Raw genomic sequence first — 21,062 nt, 5'->3', positions numbered from 1 at the left:
TTCAGCTTGCTCTTCACAACATATTGTCTTTTAGTCTGAACAACTTATTGATTCCGAATTAGCATGGGCTTCCCTCTGGCCGCTTCCCTATCACAAATCTCGCAAGTGTCATGATGCAGGACTCGGCGCCGGTCCTTTAGAGGGGACAAGTCGACACCATTTACTGTGACCTCATCGAAGCTTTTGATGTAGTGAGCCACTCGTTCATTGCTTCTGGTCAAGCTTACGCACTTAGGTGTTGACTCGTCAGTTTTCAATCTCTCGCGCAGTTATCTTCTTGTTAATTAGGTTATGTTAACGTCTATAGCCAAACGTCTTCTTTGTACACGGCAAGTAGCGGCGTCCCTCAAGGATCTGTATTGAGACCACTCCTCTTTAGAATTTTTGTTAATGACGTTCTTTCCGCCATTAGGAATTCTTCATTCCTTCTGCATGCCGATGACATCAAGATTTTTTAAGGAAATTCATACTGTTGATGACTGTCGCATCCTGCAGTCTGACCTGTTTTCTTTTTGTAAATAGTCCAAAGATAATAACCTCACCTTAAATGGTGCTTACACCAAAGCCATGACTTTCACCCGCAAAACAACAAGCATATCTTTTTGTTAATCTGTATATTTTGTATCATTGTGTAAGGTCTGTGAGATCAATGATCTCGGTCTACTTTTTGAGACAACCTTACACTTTTCATCTCACACTAAACGCATTGCAATGCGGGGTATGCGCTCTCTTGGCTCTGTTTGCAGACTGTCAAGATAATTCAATTATCCTACACCATTCCGTAAGTTGTACACAACAATCTTTCTCGAATACGCGTTGGTCGTCTGGAATGGGATTTATAGATCCAACACCGACATTATAGATGGGGTCCAGAAAACGTTTATAAGCATATATCATCACCGCTTTGCTAACACGGACACTGGACCTTGCTCTAGCACTGTTGGATAATTGTCATTGCTCTTACTTCGCTGCCGACGTAATCACACTGACGTTTTGTTTCTATTCAAACTCCTTCATAGTATCCTCACCTTCCCTGAACTCGTCAGTTGTACCATGTTTCGTATTCCGCGCAAGATCCCCTGAGAATGTAGATATTCCATGTTCCTGTCTGACATCACCAACACTCAACCGTCCACAGAATACTGAGCCTTTATAAAGCTTATTTTCATGATCTCGATATTTTTCATAACTCGCTGTCATTGCTCTTTTCCGAGCTTTGCGTCGTTGTATCACATTATTCAACTGACTTTCTGCTCATTTTTCTTTTGTATTTACCTTGCGCTTTGTTGTATTTACACTCACGTTTTCATAACTTATATTTTTTACATTGTGTCTTTTTTTTACTGATATTCCCTGCAGGTTTCTTTTTGTGTTTTCTTAGTCTTGATTTTGCTTTGTTTTTTTAATGTATGCGTCCGGCCAGCACTTAGAACTTGGTTTTGTCCTTGGGCGCAGTAAATAAATAATTGATTAAATGATTGATTGATTGAATGATTGAATGATTGAATGATTGATTGATTGATTCATTCATTCATTATATCTTGAGCGTGCCGACTTTATACCCGTAAATGAGCCCTGTTCGCGCGCTTTCGTTCTTTTTAAGCCCTTCCCTCCTGCAGGATGGCTCTTCCGCACTAAGGGCTTTAATGAGGCTGAGTACTCTCTACAGGCGGGTCAAAAGTTTCGCCAAATGGCGAACCTCTCTCAGTACGTGCTGTACAAACACGGCACGTACTCTTTTTCAAGTACTCCTCGAAACTCGAGCATAGCTGAGTAGCACGACCCGCTGAGTCGCGTAGCTGAGTTTGGTCGCGCAAGAAAGACGCTGCAAGTGGCTGAGATCATTACCGAAGCGCACCCATCAATGGGCAACGTCGTCGACTCAGTTTACCCGAGCTTCCAGAACGAGTTACTCAAAGCGCGGCATGGATATTTTTGTTCGCTCTACCGAGCTCGACTTTTTTCGCGGTAATGGCTTGTCACGTGCCACTTGACTTCGTTCCCTCCCAGGAAATTGAAGGAAGAAAAGTGCCGAAAAATTCTCAGAAAAAAAAAAAGTCAAACTGCTTCCTGCGTGTCCTTCCTTTCTATCCCCACGGCGTGCGATGACGCGTGCTCGCTGTTAGCGATTGGGCAATTTAAGGTCGCGAGGTATTTTCTTTATTTCAATATTTGCTTACTTGCACCTACTGCGCATTTTTCTTTATTTACCTTCTGTGTCCCCTTCTAGCTTACGCGCGCGCAGTAAAGGACTTCTGCTCGTTGGTGAGCTAGGGTCGCTCTCAACAAGTTAACGTTCTTTTTTTTTTTCAGTGACCCATGTTACATATTCCGTTTTCTTGCTGTAATTAAAGAAACTGAAGGCGGGACATCAAAATTTGAGGTATTCTTAAAGCAGTTAATGTAGGTCAACATGCTTAAATGTGTACGCGTATGCTCATAAACGCGTTACGGACCAGTGTATTTCTTGTGGATCCCTCCTTATCCCTTCGTTTTAGTTATCACCTTGTAACATTTGCTATCACGAGGGCAAAATAACTAGCAGAACTATCGCAATTGCGAAACAAAAAAGTATCTTTTTTTTCTTGCATTAGGTGTGTGTGGCAAAAATTACTCTATTGTGTCTTCCGTCATTATGCCACACTGTTAGCAAAAATTAGCTGACGATCAGGTTTTTGCCGCTGATGCGCTTTGAAAACTCCCTTGTACTAAAAAAAAATACTCGAGCATGTTGGAGTAAAATGCTCTACATTACATCGTTTTACTACAACCTCTAAGGAACGTAGTAATAGGATGCCATTAGGCGGCTTTAGATCACGTGAGTAGAAACCTTCCACAGGGAGTTTAAAACCACGTGATCTAGAATTTTGCTCAAGATCACGTGATTAAATACTAACATTATACTCCGCAAGCGCTCACAAGCTCCATCCCTTCCAGTTAAGCCTATATTTAGCGAAAGGCACGGCCACGCTATCGGAAAACATGCCGTTGAGGCGCATCGGCCAAAATATTGCTGTGTTGAATTTAGCGGGCGTCGAAGAGAAGTACGTATGGCAGCGCGGATTCCGTAAGTGCTTGCTTGGGCGCCCAACTGAACAATTTATAATTGTCAGTTGGCCTTGGAGTGCCACGCAGCGCGTCAACGGCTGAAACTATTCGCCACTGCTCAAGATTATTCAATCACCACGCCCATCGCCGTCGAGACAATGCGTGCACATGTCAAGCACATTGCCCGGACCCCTTGCCTCTTCGCACTCCCCGTGGAATGACCCCGCAGGTCGTATAGTACAACTGTCAGTGCACATCGTGCCTTGCTCACATCGGGGTATACGCACCTGCGCCCAGGCCGGTGTCGCCTCCATGGTGTTTGTGCCGTCCTGAAGTACTGCTCAGAATTCCATGACCTCAGAAAAAGTCAAATCTATCATCGTCTGCACTAAAGCAATTGAGCTTACTCCTGTTGTACGTGAGATACAGTAGTCACGTGCACGTCTATACTGACGGATCGACTACATAGACCAGATCTGGCGGTGCTGTGTTTATACCCACGAGAGGAGTAACACTGCGATTCAAGACGTCACATGTCACGACGTCCACGGCTGCAGAACTCACGGCTCTGCGCAGTGCACTTCAATTTATTGACGCAAAGAGTTGTGGTACATGGGCCATGTTTTCCAACTCGAGATCGGCTTTCCACAATATGCAGTCAGTTCTCGGACGTGGAGCTAACGTACAGCTAACGTACGAAATCGTCAAACTTCACCACGACGTCAAACAGAAAGGCCACGAAATTATTTTCCAGTGGCTCCCTGGCCATTTCGGAATCAGCGGATCTGATCACGCAGACAAAGCTTCCCGAGAGTTACATCATGAAGAACACAGCATTCTCATTCTTCTTTCCAGAACAGACGCTGCAAGACAGCTTCGTCACCTGGCACGCAAGATCTCTTTAACAGAGTGGAACACCCCAAATATAAGGCGCACCAGGCTACACGAACTGAACCCTTCGCTCCAACACCGACCTCCACCCGGGCTTCACCGACGTGAGACATCGCTTCTATACCGGCTGTGGCTGGGAGTGGCTTTCACGAAGGCGTACTCTGCTTTGATTGGAATGACCGACAGTGCTGTGTGCGACGTCTGCGGCGGCGAAGAGAACATCGAACATTTATTGTGTCACTGTGATCGATTTCAGTCGGAAAGACAAACATTATCTATCACATTGCGACGACTGCACGATCGCCCATTGTCCGTGCAGGTGCTATATACTTGAAGACCGTCATCATCGCTCGTCGGCCTGCAAAGCTGTGAAGGTACGTTTTTCTTTCTTGAGGGAGAGTGACCTATGTGAACGCCTTTGACTTGCTCAGGCCTTCCGCGTGTGTGACAAAACAGACGGAACCAATAAGTACCTGTGTCACGAAAACTCTACACGAAGCACCGCAAAAACAGGGCACAGAAACCTTTGAAGTGCGGTTCCGCAATCAGCACTAGCACCCTTCCAAAGGCGTTCAACATTGCCTCCTCATGTGTAGGTGTAATCTAAAACCGCGATCTCCTGTTTTGTCAGAATGGTCGAAGGCTTGGTGTTATAAACATTCTCACATTTAACAATTTAGTAGACCTTAGCGAGCTCCCGAGAGCGTTGATTGCTGTGTTCTGTTAGTATAGTGGTACTTGTCAGCAAGGGAACGCAGCCGCAGTCTGCTATCCAGTCGAGGTATCGAAACGGAAATACGCGTGGGTAGAGCTTATGCATGCTGCTGCTGTCTTTTATTTTATTTTCCCTCCTTTGTCTCTTTGTTTTTTAAGAAGGGGGGGGGGGGGAGGGGGCGGAGCGTAAGGAAGCAAGCGACATCACAGAGAAACCCTCACACGATCATCCCACTTACGCGCCTCATTCACTGCTTTGCCTAAACACGCCGCGAATGAACTAATTATATCGTTTTGAAGCTCAGCCGGCCCTGTAAATGGTGGTTGCTGCGCTCGGGCCAACGAATTAATTATCCCGAGGCGGCAAATGGGGAGCGCCTGTCACGCTTCCTGAAGATTTAGACTTCGCACGTTGCTCATTGCTGCCACTCGCCGCCGACCTCGCGGAGAGCAGCGATACCCGTCGCTGATAAAGAGTTTAGACCATGGCAAACGTTCCGTAGCTTCTATGCAGTCTCAGGGTCAGGTCTACAGCGTGCTTATTTAAGTGCAATTTACTCTCTCAATAGAACATTTTAACACCGAAAAAACCCTCAGCACTGTATTTTAAGCACAGCGTTAAATAACAGCGTTCTCCTAAATAGCTTTAACTATTTGCACGAATGTGTCCCCTCTTAGTGAAGGCTGATGGCATTTAGCATTGGTTGTCGAAACTATTGTGTCGGCATTCTCTCTCTTTTTGCCTGAGCAGCGCTTCCTACACCGAACACATATCAAATCGTCCAATAAGGAATGGTGGAGAAATTCAAGACATTTCAATATACTATAACGCGTCGCACCGCTCTCTATAACATGGAGTCCTTCACACGTTTTCGACGTTCTTTTTCTCATTCCAAGTTAAATATGAAACCAACTCTCTTTCCCAAGTCTAACCACCTCTGATTTTCTTCTCAGTTTTATAGTTCAATCGACAATAGTGCGTTACGCATGTTTAGCACATGATTATCCTCTCCCCTTCCCCTTCTATTCCCTTCTATCTTTTCTTTCTCTTGCCTATTGCACCCAGTGCTATATTTGAGACGTCAATTATTAGCGGCGCTAATGAAGTTAAAGTTCTCTTGCAGCTATGCCTGTCGCTTGAATAAAAAAAATACAGCAAAACGGCTGATATCGACCCCACACAAGAGAATTGATTACTCATTTAACGCCCGCAAAAAAGAACAGGTTACGCGCAGCACTAATTTATTCGGCTACTTGATTAAGGCAGCGAGAAGATGCGTACAAAAAAGAACGAAAAAAAAAACGAGAACAGAAATGCTTAAGCGAGAATGAAAAAATAAAAAAAATTAAGTACGTTCAAAACCAAAAAAAAAAAAAGCACAAAAGAGCTTGAGAACGCACGCGTCACCGTAAAATGATTGCGTTAGGACACAAAATGGTGGGGCACAGATTTACTTGAGAATCTCGGAGAAAAAAGTGCTGCGGAACAACAGCGCGCTTGCCCAACGTTGGCCTCGCATCTGCTGGGCATAGAAAAGTGGCGCCAAATTGAAGGGAACGAGGGTCATTCACAGCGCCAACCATAGCATTACTGGCCGAAGTTTATGCAGAGCGTTGCCAGGGTAAGAAGGAAAGTGAGCCACGCCTATTCTGTCTGTCGAAGAATAAGATGAGAGTACAAATGTATAAATATACACAAACACACTCTCTGCAGCGGCAGGCGTCTGAGATGGGCCATTTTGATTTCGCAGATGCGACGCCCCAGCACATTTCGCAATCCGGGATCAATGGAGGTTTCGTTTTGGTAGCTTATAGTCGGTGTGTTCAGAGCGCAGTGCCTCGGAAGACAAGAAAGCGTTTAGGAAATCCTTATGTCAATAGGTATACGTCTTCTGAGGACGACTCGGTATTCTTGCACGGTTTCTCCATTGTCCCAGAAACAAAAAGATGCATAAAGAAAAAAAATAAATAAAGGTTAGCTACAAAATTGCACGAGCCATTGCGACAATCATCTTGAATGGTGTCGCAACAAACAGCAGGCGAGGCTCTCGTGCTGAAAGCCAACCGCACTCTCGCCCCGCGCGGCATGACGTCTGGAGCACGACAAGGCCGCAGCACCCCTGCGGCACTTGTTCCTCGCCTCATGTGTCCGAAATCGCGGCCGCTGAACGTCAGTGGCGTAACGGTCACTTCGCAGTCGTCACTGTCACGGTTAACGCTCGGCGTCAGAGCTACAAATTTGCCAGCGGCTCCAGACGGCCTTGTCGAGGTTGATGCCCTGAGATACACTGTTAAACGGAAGCTTATGCAATCAGCCAGACAGAATCCAAGAGTGAAAGGCAAAAACTTGCTCGTAAGCGTGTGCGCATACGTAGCATTGATGCGTGTGCGTGTAAAGGTAAAGGGAGCTCTAATTATATATATATATATATTAAAGTGTGTAGTCAGAAAAAAAGTGATTTTTGATGTTAGTGTCATGACAGCTTATTATACATCGACTATGAAAAATTGGGCAAGAACTGGTTGCTTATGTCGCGGCTAGTTCCGAGTCCCAGGCACTACATTTTAAAAGTTTAGAGAAAAAATAATCGTGCTCTAAAACGACAGATTAGCTATTTTGCACTTAAAACGATGACAGGTTTATGTCCGTCATCTCGTGACGCGAGAAAGTGTCGCTGGACGTACGGCGTTAGCTCAGTAGCTAAGGAGGTCTTCCGCTAAAAGCAAAGCTCTAAATTCGACACCTGCCGTAGGTGGCAGGGCTTAGCTAGAGAGAGAGAGAGAGAGAGAGAGAGAGAGAAACAACATTTATTAGCACCGAAGGAACTAAAGCCCCAAGTCCGGGCCTCCTGGTAAGCTCATGCCTCCTGCCCCAGCACGTTCTTGACGTGCTGCACCAGAAGCGGCCACCATAGTTTTTCAAACCTTCGTGGGGGAGTGGTCCACTCCTCCCAGCTGCCAGAACGCTGGTTGTGTGGCAATTTGGAAGGTATTGTCTTTTTGAAAATGGCGTTAGAACGGCACTCCCACAAGGTGTGTTTATTTGATGGATAGGCCCCGCATTGTTTGCAAGTGGGGGAGTCTGGGTCCCTGTTAATATAATGCGTATAGTGTGGTGTGAGTAATGTGTGGTGTTTGTGCTTTTCGTATGATTGAGGCGTCCTCTCTCGAATGCGTGTATGATGGTGTGTTGAGAAGTGTTGATGCTTCCCTGCGAGACTTCCAAATATGTAGCCTTTCTTTCCGCTGCATCTTCTGCTCTTTTCTAGGGTTGTAAGTGTCTTCGACAGCCGAAGGATAGGAGGTCCCGGATTTTCTGCGCGGGAGAGCTGGTGTGCTCTCACATTTCCTCGCAATCCTTGATGGCCTGGAACTCACTGTATACGTACGTGTAGAAGGGGGTGAGCATGGATGTACATGTGGAACTTTGTGCGTATGTGGAAAGGAAGGTCATCATTTTGCATGTCTCTGCAAGCGCCTTGACTGTCTGTTCGGATTGTGATCGTGTCAGGTGCATGTGTCATTTCCGTTATGGCAAGCATTACCGCCAGCAATTCAGCGTCTTGAGGCGTTGGGACTCCAAAGTAATTTTTCACAAACGTCGAGTCACGGCCCACGACCACTGCTTTGCTGATTTCGGCGTTATGACTGGCATCTGTGTAGTACGTGTTTTTGTCCTCTGTATTCTGCATTATATTTGTTCTTTTTGAGCGCCGCTTTCAATTCTTTTCCGGGTGCATATTTTTTGGAATGGGATTAACGGTTATCCTTGGCAGATCATCCCATGGTGGTAATTTCAGCGGAATTGGTGTTAAGTTAGTGGTTTCGTACCCAGTCTTTTCAGTATTGGTCGACCCTGATGTGATAATTTAAGTCTCTGTATTTGCGCCTGATTGTGCATGTCTATTCTGTCCTCTAGTGAGTTAAAGAGGCCGGTTGCTTCAATTTTATGGTTGGGTGCGAACATAGAAACTCCCCGGGCAAGTCTAACACACTTTCTAATTGTCTATATTTTTGCACTGCGTATTGGTTATATTAGCGTATGGTAGATAGTACATTATCCTAGAAAAGATCAAGGCTTCTGTAACCTTACCTAGTTCGTGTCCTTTTATTCCTCTCTTTTGTCTAGTTACTCTACGCATCATTGCAAGGATCTGTTCCAGTTCAACGATCAACTTCTGCACCCATGTAGTTGCTCTACAATTGTCCTGTAGAAAAACAAAACAAAAACAAAGGATTCTTATGGTATTCTTGCGGGGTAAGACTGCCACTTTCATTCGAAGTTTGATTAAATTCTTATATTCTTCGGCTCGTTTTCTAACGTCTTCACTAATGACAATATATTCTGATTTCTGAGGGGAACATTCTAGGCCTAGTGTTTCGGCGTATTCAATTATGGTATCTAGTCCACTTTGAATAATGTGTTCTTGCCATGCTGGTGATCCTCGACAGCACCAAATAGTTGTATTATCGGCGTACAGATTATGTTGCAGGACTGGTATTTGCTCTAGTAATGTGGGTAGCTTCATCATCGCAATGTTAAATAAAGTCGGCGAGAGAATAGAACCTTGAGGTGTTCCGCGCGTGATTGGATGACTAGATGACACATATTCATCAAGTTTCACTTTAACCGTCCTTTCACTTAGGAAGTCTTTAACGCAGTTGTAGACTCTAGGCCCCGGTTTAGTTGCCTTGAGGTTTTCTAGAATTGCGCGGTGGGTGACACTATCAAACGCTCGTTGCATATCGACCCCTACGATTGTTCTTAGCTGAGCTGTATTTGGTAAATAAAACACCTGGTTTTTGATCCTCAGCATAGCGTCCGGAGTATCAACATGTTTTCTGAAGCCTATCATTGTCTCGGGTAAAAGATGAAGGCCTTCCAGGTGCCACTGAAAACGTTCAAAAAACCATCTTCTCCGTTAATTTTCCTACACAGGAGGTTAGTGATATGGGCCTGAAATTGAATATTTTGTCGGATCATTTTCCTTGCTTAGGAATTGGTATTACTATTGCATCCTTCCATTGTTTTGGAATTACTCCCTTTCTCATGCTTTGTTTATATATTCTAGCAGAGCATCTTGATAATTACCTGGCAAGTTTCTCAACATTGCGCACGTGATTCCATCTGCTCCGGGGGTAGTGTTCATTTTTAAACTCTGCATGGCGGCATGTAACTCACGAAGGGAAAAAGCAGAGTTGATGCCTTGGGCATTGTCGTTACCATATTCGCCGTAATCTGGTAAGGGATGGTCGTCGCTTTTGATTGGAAAAAAAAGGTATGCAAAAATTCTACAGCGAGCTCCTCTGCATTTTTATTTTCCAACATTTGCAGTTTAGTTATCGTGTGTCTTGGTTTTGCCTGTCCTAGAAGGGTCCTCAATATTTGCCAAACCTTCGGGGTATGCAGCTGTCCGTTAAGCTGATCACAGGTTTGAAGCCAGTTCTCGTTGGCTAATTCCTGGGCAAAATTTTGTGCTTATATTGTGATTCTTTGAATAGTTTGGAGTAATGGTGTGTTTGATTTTTCCTTTTTTCTATATATTGATTAACCTGTGGCGCTTGTCTCAGAAATTTTAAGAGATGGGAGTCAACATAGGGGTGATCTTCATCTCTTCCTATTTCCTGAACGTTCTTTTTGTACACAGATTTGATATCTTCTACCCAAGTATCTATGTCGTCTCCTAGGTCTCTCTGTAATAGTTGAGCTCGCATATCGTCCCATTTAGTAACCTTTGTTTTAATAAATGTTCTGTTTTCGGTTCGTACCTTTTTCCCTATAGACTGCGTTGCAAGGATATAATTATCGCTACCCAAGTTCTCTAGGCTCTTCTCTCATACAGATATCATGGGTCCTCTGAACCATGTTAAGTCGGGGTTCCTGTCTTTCTCGACTATGTTGCCTGTTCTAGTAGCAATCGTGGTATCATTTAACAGAGTAACCCGTACGTTGTTCATAACGCATTCTAACTTTCTGCAATTCGGTGCCGTCCAGTCATATCCCGAAGCTTTACTAGGACTGTTGAAGTCCCATGCTAAGAGAATAGGATATTTTTTAGGCACCTTACGTGTTTTTCTAGCCACTGAATGTTACTATTTGGCTTGTTAGGAAGCCAGTAAGCATTTATGGAAATTATTTCCAGTGTGCTCTTTGGGATTCTGCACTTAAACGTTACGTACGCTTGCTCCTCTGTATTGCCTCCTGCCGTGTCGAGCTGTAGTGCCTCTAAGTCATTCTAAACGTAAGTTACGGTCATGCCTGGTGCGTAAATGTTATTTGTCTCCTTCCTACATTTCCTTTAATACTAGGTTGCTAAAATAGTTGGTATCCTGGTATGGTTGTTATCCCGTTTGATTCCTGCATCATGATTATATCAGGTGGTCTAGGTTCCTTTCCGATTAGCTGCAACAGCCGTGCCTTTTTTTTTTCTGAAACCTCTTCAGTTCCATGGCAAGATTAGTATTTTATTTTCAGTTGGAGAGTTTCTTTTATTTCCGATACCGCTATTCATGTTGGGTGTCATGATCCCTGGGGATATTTTTGTTCTCCGAGTCCTGAATTACTACCTTGTTAGGTGTTTCATCTTGTGAGTAATGCGAGAGGTTTTGAGTGCGCTTTCTCGTCATATTGAGAATTCTCTCGATACGGTTAACTGTCCTTTCCGCTTGCTCTTGTCTTTCTCTGATTAATGCATTCTGATAATTTTTCTATGATAGCATCCCTTTTCTGCATTTCTGTTTGCAGGTTCAAAATGTTTTCCTGCATTTTAGTTACTACAACAGCGATTGGATCTAGTCTGCTTAGAACCTCTGTCATTTTCGTTGCATTGTTATGTTGTGTACCTGTGTCCCCCTCTTTCTCTTTAATGCTCCTTGGTAATGTCTAATTATGTTCCTTTGAGACTGCGATGTCTGAGCTGCTTTCAATGCCTGACTGTAGGAAGGGTGTGGATTAGCGGTGTGATCTGAGGGCGAAGACTTGGCAGCTGGCGAAAGGTGCGAACCACTCACCCACGTACGTTGCTCTTCTCGGGAACATCTTTTGTCTTTTAGTGTTCCTGGAGTGGTCCTGTTCGTCTTTTCTTCGTTTTCTCTTGGCTCCTGGTGTAGTCGTGGGACCTCTCTACCATCTTCCTTGTTAGCTACGGCGCTCTTGTTCTTGTCTCTTCTGCGGCTGGCGCTTCGGCCATGTTGCTTTTCTGGGCTACTAAGTCTTTAGAAGTGGTTTCTTGTTGGGAGGTCAGGCCAGTTGTTCGTATACCGGGGCTCCTACTGCGGCTGCGGTACTTGTTCTTTGGTTTCCCAGATTATTTGGCGGGCTCATGTTGTTCCTCATCTTTCATAGCGTTTAAGTAGCGTTGCTTGCGGCTTCTTGCAGCTTCTCTTCTCGCTTCCTCAGCTTCTTGGCGTACTAAACAATGAGGGTAATTTGCTGCACCGTAATTTGCTCCACCGCAATTTCGGCAGCGTAGCTCGCAGTCATGAGGAGTATCGTCATTGGATCCGGGAGGTAACTTATAGTTCCACATTTTATGCAGGCCGAAAATTTCTTATTGTGGGCACAGAAGTCCACGCCGTGTCCAATTTGAAGGCATGAATTGCAGAGCATGCTGCGGGACCTATACTGGTACATTCGGACGACCAGTCGGCAGTAGAGAGCATATCATGGCAAATATGTTCCCTCGAGAGTTATCAGGATTGTTTTAGATGAACCGATGCGTCTTACTTGCAGGATTTTAGCTCCTTGCGCTTCTACGTCCCTTTCAAGTTCGCCATTAGTCCCGGCACATTGTATACTATGAATTACACCTTTGACTGCGTTCGTGCCATTCGCCTGGTATGTGAGGACCGGACGCTGTGTTCCCATTATCGAAACTTGCCGTATGCGAAGTTTCTCTATTGCTGTTGGGCGGTAGCTGTCAACTGCTATTAGGTTTTGTACAGTCCTCACCTTCACGTAGGTATCTTTCTTTTCCGTAGTTGTCAAGCCGGCGGACTGCAGAACACTGGGTCCACCGCAGTCTTGTGGGAGTTCTTCTAATGCGGTACCGTCGGTGACTTTTGCGATTACGGTGATGTGGTATTCAAGACGCCTACTAGCGTCTCTCACAGTTTGCCAGTCCTGGTCGGGTCGTCCTTCGATCTCTTGCGTTTCCGTCATGTTGGGCGCGTGCCAGCTGCGCTGGCCGCCGCGGAGCGGGCAGCGCACGTGCGTGAGCGTTCGGTCTCGTGTAGCTATAGGGTTAGCGTGGTGAGGTCAGCAGCTAAGGCACAAAAGTGTTCACCGTTCTACGGAAACTGAGTGTAAAGGTCACTTTTCACGTTCCAGAAGATCTGAAGATGTCGACTGACCGCTGGTACGAAGATGACGAGGTTCCGGTGCAGGAAATTGGGAACTTGCTGGATGTTCTCGGGAGCTCGAAGCGAGCACGTCTGGAGTCATTGAGAGCTGGTGGCGCCCCCCCCCCCCCCCTCCCCTCCCCACATGACAGAGCGCTTAGCTAGAGATGCAACACGAAAATACGCTCACATGCCGAGACATGGATGCGTGCTAACCACGGTGGTCGAAATTGATTTCGTGCCTTCCACAACGGCCTGACTGTACTGTCTGATGTAGCTCACTTGGAGTGTAAGCACACCGAACACTCTCGCAGAAGTCCTTACAAATAAATGAACCACCTGGCACTTATATAGGGTGTTAATTAAAGGTGTGAATATAAAGGCTAGAGCCCACATCTTTTATAATGCACTACAATTATGAAGACAATGAGTAAAGCAAAATTGTAACTAAAACGGTAAAGAGAGAAGAGTGCGGCTCAAACTGTCTGCAGATTGTGGTGTGCGCACAGAAGACTAATGCTAGGTCAGAACTAAGCTACCCCATCAACCTAACAAGATATGCAAGTCTTAAGCGCTCACCTTATACTAGATTGCGACATTTACCCGCCGCTGGGAAATAATTCGCAATGATGCCATGCTGTTGAGCGCAATGTCACGGGTACGATTTTCTGCCACAGTGACTGCATTCGGACGAGGAGAGGATGCAAAATGCTCGCGTAATCCGATTTTAGTGGACGTTGGAGAACACCGGGTGCTCAAATTTAATCGGTGGTCCCAAACACGGTATCCCCCATGCTGAAACTTCGTATTGGGACGTAAAGCGCCGTATCTTGTCGACTCCAAGAGTTAAATGCAGATACCGAGAGAACTTTTATCTCGTAACGAGCGCGTACAATGTTTAGGCACATTTGCGAAATTCGATTTATTACCGGAACATTTTTCGTATCGACTCATGCCATCATCTCTTGATCACTGGACAATTTATTGTTCGTGGAAAACCGGTGGGCACTACAGTTGCCAACATTTCCAATTTCATCCAAATAAATTACTAGCTCATTCACGCCTTCGCCACCATTTTCTATAACGTGGTAGCTACGCGATGCACTTGAATTACATCATCATCTTATGCTTATCGTCTTATCATTATCATCTGCTGGCTGTAATGCAGGGTGCACAAAACCGTTTGACTTGTGTGTCTATAAGACCCCCCCCCTCCATACGAGCGAGGCCACTCAGACAAGGAAACTGTACAGAAGCATCACATTCGCTGCTTCGTAGCACATGGCTCGAATTCTCAGACAGTTTTGAAAATAGCTTGGTACGCATAGAAAAACAAAAGGCGGCTCAGTGTCAAGGCTTGCATTAACGTAATTTACAATTAGAACAGACGCAGCGGGACAGCTCCGTACGCTTGTTCGCAGCTTACGTTAGCCCAATAAAATTCGGCAGGCTCTAGAAACCAGCGCCTTCATTCTCTGAATCCTGATCTGAAGCTCCGCCATCCACATGGCTTACCGCGACGGGGGGTAACTGTCATTTGTCACCTATGGATTGGAGTAGCTTTTGCCAATGCGTAACCCTACCTTATCGGGATGGCCACAAGTCCAGATTGTTAGGTTTACGGGTACAAAGAGACAATTGCGCACCTTCTGTGTGATTGTCGTCGTTTTAGCGCACAAAGAAAAGTCCACAGCACCACGCTCGACAAGATTGACAGCCATCCCCTTACGGAAGCCAGAATTCTTGGACTCTGGTCCCTGTCGACGTCGGCGCGAACTGCTTGAAAAGCGCTAGATTGTTTTTTAAAAGAAACAGGACTTATGAAAAAACTATAGAATGTGAGAACTGATGCGTTCCTTTTCCTTTCTTTCTTTTTTTAACCTTCTCTTGTTTTCTAATTTTTTTCTGCCCTTACCCCATCTCCCTGTGCGGAGTAGCCAACCGGACACTTATTCTGGTTAACCTCTCTGTCTTTCACCTTTTGTTTTCCTGGGCAGATAAGTTTTTTTATTTTGTTCATGTAACATCAAAGAAAAAACAAAGAAAACATCATGTTGAATTACTGGCCATAAATTCCGTGAACCAGCGCATATAAAAGCAAATAAAACTTAATTGGAGGACGATTTCAACCGATATAGCAACAAGATGTGCGCCCCCCCCCCCCCCCCTAAAAAAGATAGTAATAATAATAGCAGAATCCTGTGGTAGCGTCTTACCATCGAACTGCCTCACGACACAGATGATCTTGTGCTGGGCGGTCTTTGAAAGTTTCAGCGCGTGGTCTAGGAGAGCGTGAACACCTGCGAGAGAAAAAGAAAGAAAGAAAAACGGAGCACGTATGGCCTGTGAGAAGCACGAGCAGTCTCTGCTCATGTTGAAATATATCGGTTCAAAGCAAAGCGCATACGTCACTAACGCGAAAAAGTTGTCATGACAATAAAGGAGGTGAAAAACGGAACAAACCAAAACACAGAAAATGTTCATACTACGAGAAAGACATCATGATGTTATCGTGAGACAAAAATTGCGTCACTCCTATAGCATTATTCACAAGTAACTAATGAGGTCACTGCCTGCAAGAACATTGCGCAATACTTTCACAGCTTCTCTTTGTTTATTGGGACAGAACCAGAGACCAAGAAATGTTTTTACAGATAAGGGAGGCGTATCTACGTAGTCAAGATAATCACGAAGTGTCTCCCGATGTTGGCCAAATTGCGGACATTCGATGAGAATGTTCTACCGAAGCTTTCAAGGTGCCACAATGCACGCAGTCAGAGGAGGGTCTTACCCATATACGACATAGAAAATGAAGTGATTACACCACTTCGAGACGTATACAACGTAAGAGTCTGTCTAAAGCCCACTCTTTCTTGAGGTTTGGTGCAAAGCGTAACAAAGGGTCTATGTTGTACAAGAGAGAAGATTTTGTCCGCTCATCAAACCACATGGTCTTTTATAATTTGTGCCTGAGTCCCTGAAGTGCTGTTTTGGTGTCAGATGCAGCAAATGGTATTGGTGTGAGCTCATCTAAAGTTTGCGCCGCAGCCGCCATTCTGTCCGCTATACTTCATTTGCTGTTATTTCAATGTGGCTTGGGATCCATTGTAAACGAATATGATGGCCGGAATAAGAGGCAAAGGTCAATATTTTATTAATTTCGTAGCGAAGCGAGAAGTGGCCGCCATGAAGACAAAATTAGATTAGTGTCTTCAGAGCTGCTTTGGAGTCAGAGTAGACCACCCAAATTTGAGTGCGCGTACTTTCGACCATAAATGTCGCAGCTTGTAGGATGCCAAATAGTTCTTCTGATGTAGATGATGTTTTTTGGGACCGATGGTAACTTTTCCTTACTGCACATATCGGGTTGTCAAATTTCGCCGTCGAACTGACATCTGTCGTTGATGCATTTGCGAAGATAAACGCATTGGTTTCCTGTAGTCAGCTCATCTGCATAGACTCAGAAATTTTGGCTCCAACGAATGAGTTGAAGACTTCTTTTCTATGCCACAAACTTCAATATCACTGAAGGCATCGTCAGCCTTCCAAAGATGATGATTTTTGTCTGGTCGTATGGTACAGTATTCTCGGAAAAATGAATGCTCGCACTGCATCACAGACACTGCAACACCTCTGCATGAGCTTGAACTTTATTGGATGATCTTCGTGTCGAGATGAGAACAGAGCAAATGGCGACACGTTTCGTGCGCTCGAATAGTCTTGATTGGCGGTTCCCTCGCTTCAGCTATGACAAGAGTGCTCAACGTTGAACTAGGCACTCTGAGGGATATTCTGAGACCTCTGGCTATTTTGCTGGTCACTAGGCGTTCATTAGACTTAGACAGATTATGCATGACAAACAAGGAGTAGGCAAGCGAATAAGTGCAACATATATAGACTCATCAGAGACTGAGACCTGCCACCTCATTTAATGCCTATAATGTATCTAAGCACATTCACGGTGCCCCTCCAGGGACGATATGTGAGCACTCCAGGAAAGTTATCTGTGAAATATTATTTGCGGAAAACGATGGTTTATAACAACCGGGATAGTGATCTCGTCGATGTTGAGGTGAAAATTGTCAACAGATCTTCTTGCGAAGGGCAAAACAGCGGACTTCTCAGCCGTAAGATTCATGCCATTATCCATTAATCCAAAACATGTCATAATATCAATACCCTCTTGAAACATTCCTTGCACTTCAGCACAGTTTGTATCCGATGCGCATAGACAAATATGGTCCCCATAAATAGAAATATTAGCTCTGAGGGCAACAAATTGCGCAGTTTGCTCAGAACTACGTTGAAAATTATCGGGCTTAGAAGGGTTCTTTGCGCTACACCACGTTTTAATTTATAGGACGTGCTGTGTCCGCCGCTTGTCTTGATAAAAATATTTCGCTGCTTTAAAATATTTGAAATTCAGTGCAGCATTATTCCTTATATACCCAAATCGTGCAGGCTATAGAGGAAGTGTATATGATTCGTGGTATCAGAAGCACGACGGATGTCGAGGAATGCCGCGATTGTAATGTTACCTGAAGATTTTTTATGCTCCTCAAGTGTTCCGAGGTCAAGTATAGAATTTCGCGTACTCCGTCAAGAACGAAAGCCAGACGTTTGTCCTGTGAGTACTCCAGTGGTTTCAATCCACCATTGCGCCCTCTCCTTCAACATTTTCTCCGTCATCTTGCCGACACAGTTTATCAGACTCACTGCTCGATACGAGGGTAACAAATTCACAGGTTTACCAGGCTTCTGTACTTAGGCAGCCTTCCATGCCTCTGGGACCAACTCTCACTCGAAGCTTTGATTGTATATCTTAAGTAGAGCAGCTCAGCCGGTAGGTCCCAGATTACAATAATACGTCGTACGCGACTTTATCTTAACCGAAAAAGTGTAAGAGTGGGGTTTAAGATTAATATGCAGAAGACAAAGATAATGTTTAATAGCCTCGCGAGGGAACAAGAATTCAGGATCACCAGCCAGCCTCTAGAGTCTGTAAATGAGTACGTTCATCTAGGTCAATTACTCATAGGGGACCCTGATCATGAGAAGGAAATTTACAGAATAAAATTGTGTTGGAGCGCATATGACTTGGAGCTTACCACTGTCGTTGAAGAGAAAAGTGTACAATCATTGCATTCTACCGGTGCTAACATATGGGGCAGAAACTTGGAGGTTAACAAAGAAGCTCGAAAACAAGTTAAGGAACGCACAAAGAGTGATGGAATGAAAAATGTTAGGCCTGTGTGAATGTGTGAATGTGGATCAGAGACCAAGCTTGGATAGCCGATATTCTAGTTGACAAAAATGGAGATGGGCAGGCTATGTAATGCGTAGGATGGGTAACCGGTGGACCAATAGAGTTACAGAATGGATACCAAGAGAAGGGAAGCGCAGTCGATGACGGCAGAAAATTTGGTGGGGTGATGAAGTTAGGAAATTTGCAGGCGCAAGTTGGAATCAGCTAGCGCAAGACAGGGGTAATTGTAGATGGTAGGGAGAGATCTTCGTCCTGCAGTGGACATAAATACAGGCTGATGATGATGATGATGACGTGACTCTATCTGAATCAGGTGGGCTTTTCCTAACGCGTAGCAGGGCTGATTAGAGCTCAGCCAGTTCAAATTCTGCGTCTAGAGTGGCACGGCTGCGACTGGGAATGAGAAGGCTCCGCTCTAAGTTTCTCTTGCTCAATATAATTAGCTGGGACGACAAAGCATCGGGTGGCCTCATTATAAAAGCACATAAATCATCTTGCAGATCTTCTTCTGACAATGACACGAAAAAGATGATTGTGAGCTACGGATGACTTGAGGGAGAGGATTAGCTGCCAAACTGTTGAAGTGGAAAACTACGAACTTAAAGAGCGTAGCCGAAAACCGCACCTATTCCAGTGAAGGTACCTTTCTGCGTCGACGTAGACTTCATTTTTGTATGTGCATTTCAATGGATGGCAAGCAAGCACAACACGCACATGTGCGATAAGGCGCACACGCACACTTTCATTTATGTCGCCGGGGTAGGCGCGCTGAAATAATTAGACGAATATTGACCAACCAGCCTCAGCTTGAACAGTAAACTTTCTAAATGCAGTATTACTCTTTGATCTGGCCACTTCCCGAGAACCTTCTGAGCGCAAACGCCTGCGTTTGCGACACCATGGGGCACTGAGGCCCTTATATGTAGCAGAGGGGACAGTGCGCGTTCAAAGTATTGGTGGCCTACGTCGAGCTCTCCGCAAACAACTCACGACGCAACCTCCCGGAGTGACAACGGGAGAAAATGCGGCCCGTCGGATCTCAAGTTTACCCCGAACACTTTGCGTAATTGCCAGGTGGTCGGCAAGATGAAATGGTACGGCCAAGTCCCTCCGAAAGGATCTCTGCACTCACCAGACATCCGAAACTGTCGTTCCGTGTCGGCGTCAATGAGGCCCTCGTCGAGAGCCACCTTGGCGCCGTACTGGAGCACCTTGACGACCTGCTCCTGCTCCTCGAGCAGGGTTGATGAGTCGTCCGGACCAGCTGTTGTCAGTCCTCGCCGAAGGCCAGCGGCGTCCGCCTTGCATGTCCTGCGGCAGAAAGCACTCACGTCACCGCAGTACTTCAAGCAGAGTGCGCACCGAATGCCGGGCGCCCGAGTCCATGTCAATAAGTAACGTTGTTGAAGTCTAGTTATCCTCCCTGTCTTTCCTTCCTTCTCTTTCTTTCATGTTAATGTGCTTTAAGTCAAGATACCACTCACGCGCTCCATTTGTACTTATGATAGATTTGTCTGGTTCCTACCGCGCTACGACACGGTTTGCACCTATGCGGATGCCTCTTGACGCTGGAGCCAAAGAAAGCATGCCAGAGTAGAACATTCAACTGCTCCCAGAGCAGTCGGAGAAGTCATATGATCGGAATTCTGCCGCATCTCGGTCGGGCCCCCAACTGGAAGGCGAGAGCGCCTCCGAGCGCTCCGAGCTACAGCGCGACGCTCTGAATGAATTAAGCGAATGTGTTCCGAGTGCTCGATTTTGACCTGCCAAATGTAATCTGGCCCGCGAGAGCACCCGAATGCAACTAATCAAATGTACCGATAATGTCTCTAAACTAAAAAAAAATTGGATGGATACAAAAACTAGGGGTAATCAGTGTTTCTAACAGGGTTGCAGTGATAGTGAGCTAAACGTAAAATAAGAGATGGTCATAAGTCACCCGATGATTTGCCATCCACAAATTGTATACCCGATATAGGTTGGGTACCAAAAATACAGCCTTGAATTGACACTGCAGGCTGCGCGTAAATAGTTAATTTAACAGACCCGCTTAGGTGGAAACAGAGTGTAGCATTCTGCTTGTGAGCACCTGGAGTATGGCGGGCTCGGTTACTGGATGTGGCTGAGAAATTTCGATGGAGGCGCCAAGCAGTAACTCCCGTGCACTGAAGTTCTACTGCCTTTAAAATAACCCCAGGCTTCATAACAACGAGACCTATCGGTATAAGACTCACTTTGTTCACAGCCGCACTTGGCAAGATATATTTTGTTTTTTGCATTACAGCTAATCAATTATCTGCCTAAAATTAATTAACTGTCTTTATTAACCAGGCACTCTCCTCGTGTACCTCTCAATTATAATACGCGCTTTCAAGGCAGCTCGGAAATATTTCTGTACCAGGGTGATCTCGTAAACTGCGCTAGGCGGGGTGCCTATATTGCGATGCACTGCGCAATTTACAAAGTAGAAAACGTATTGTTTTCTAGGTCACAATGCGTAGGAATAGTCACGACTATCAACGTGGTCGAGCAGCATTCCGACTGCTACGCGATACAACACCTGGATTTGTTTCTGCATGAGGAACGTGAAAATAAACAACTAAGCAACACACACACGATCTCACGAAGTATCAGTCGGGACAAACGCTGCTCCCGTGTACTTTCTAATGCGTGAGCAGTAGGAGTGTTAAGGCGGAAAAAAGTATACATACATACATACATAGCATACATACATACATACATACATACATACATACATACATACATACATACATACATACATACATACATACATACATACATA

General features: G+C 45.1%; 1 protein-coding gene across 1 annotated transcript in view; it reads right to left on the bottom strand.

Moving 5' to 3' along the window:
* The window catches only part of LOC119436680 (protein qui-1-like), a 556,193-nt gene that overhangs the window by 108,411 nt on the left and 426,720 nt on the right, over positions 1-21,062 (bottom strand). The window contains exons 6-7 of the mRNA XM_037703643.2: positions 19,392-19,570; positions 15,210-15,293 (exon numbers count right to left, since the gene is read on the bottom strand). Of these exons, the coding sequence (XP_037559571.2) occupies positions 15,210-15,293; positions 19,392-19,570 (263 nt within the window). The remainder of the gene's footprint in view (positions 1-15,209; positions 15,294-19,391; positions 19,571-21,062) is intronic.

Source organism: Dermacentor silvarum, chromosome 1 (genome assembly GCF_013339745.2).
Source record: "Dermacentor silvarum isolate Dsil-2018 chromosome 1, BIME_Dsil_1.4, whole genome shotgun sequence".
NCBI classification, from domain to species: Eukaryota; Metazoa; Arthropoda; class Arachnida; order Ixodida; family Ixodidae; genus Dermacentor; species Dermacentor silvarum.
The sequence above is the reverse complement of the archived record's forward strand: the minus strand, read 5'-3'. Positions and strand labels throughout refer to the sequence as shown.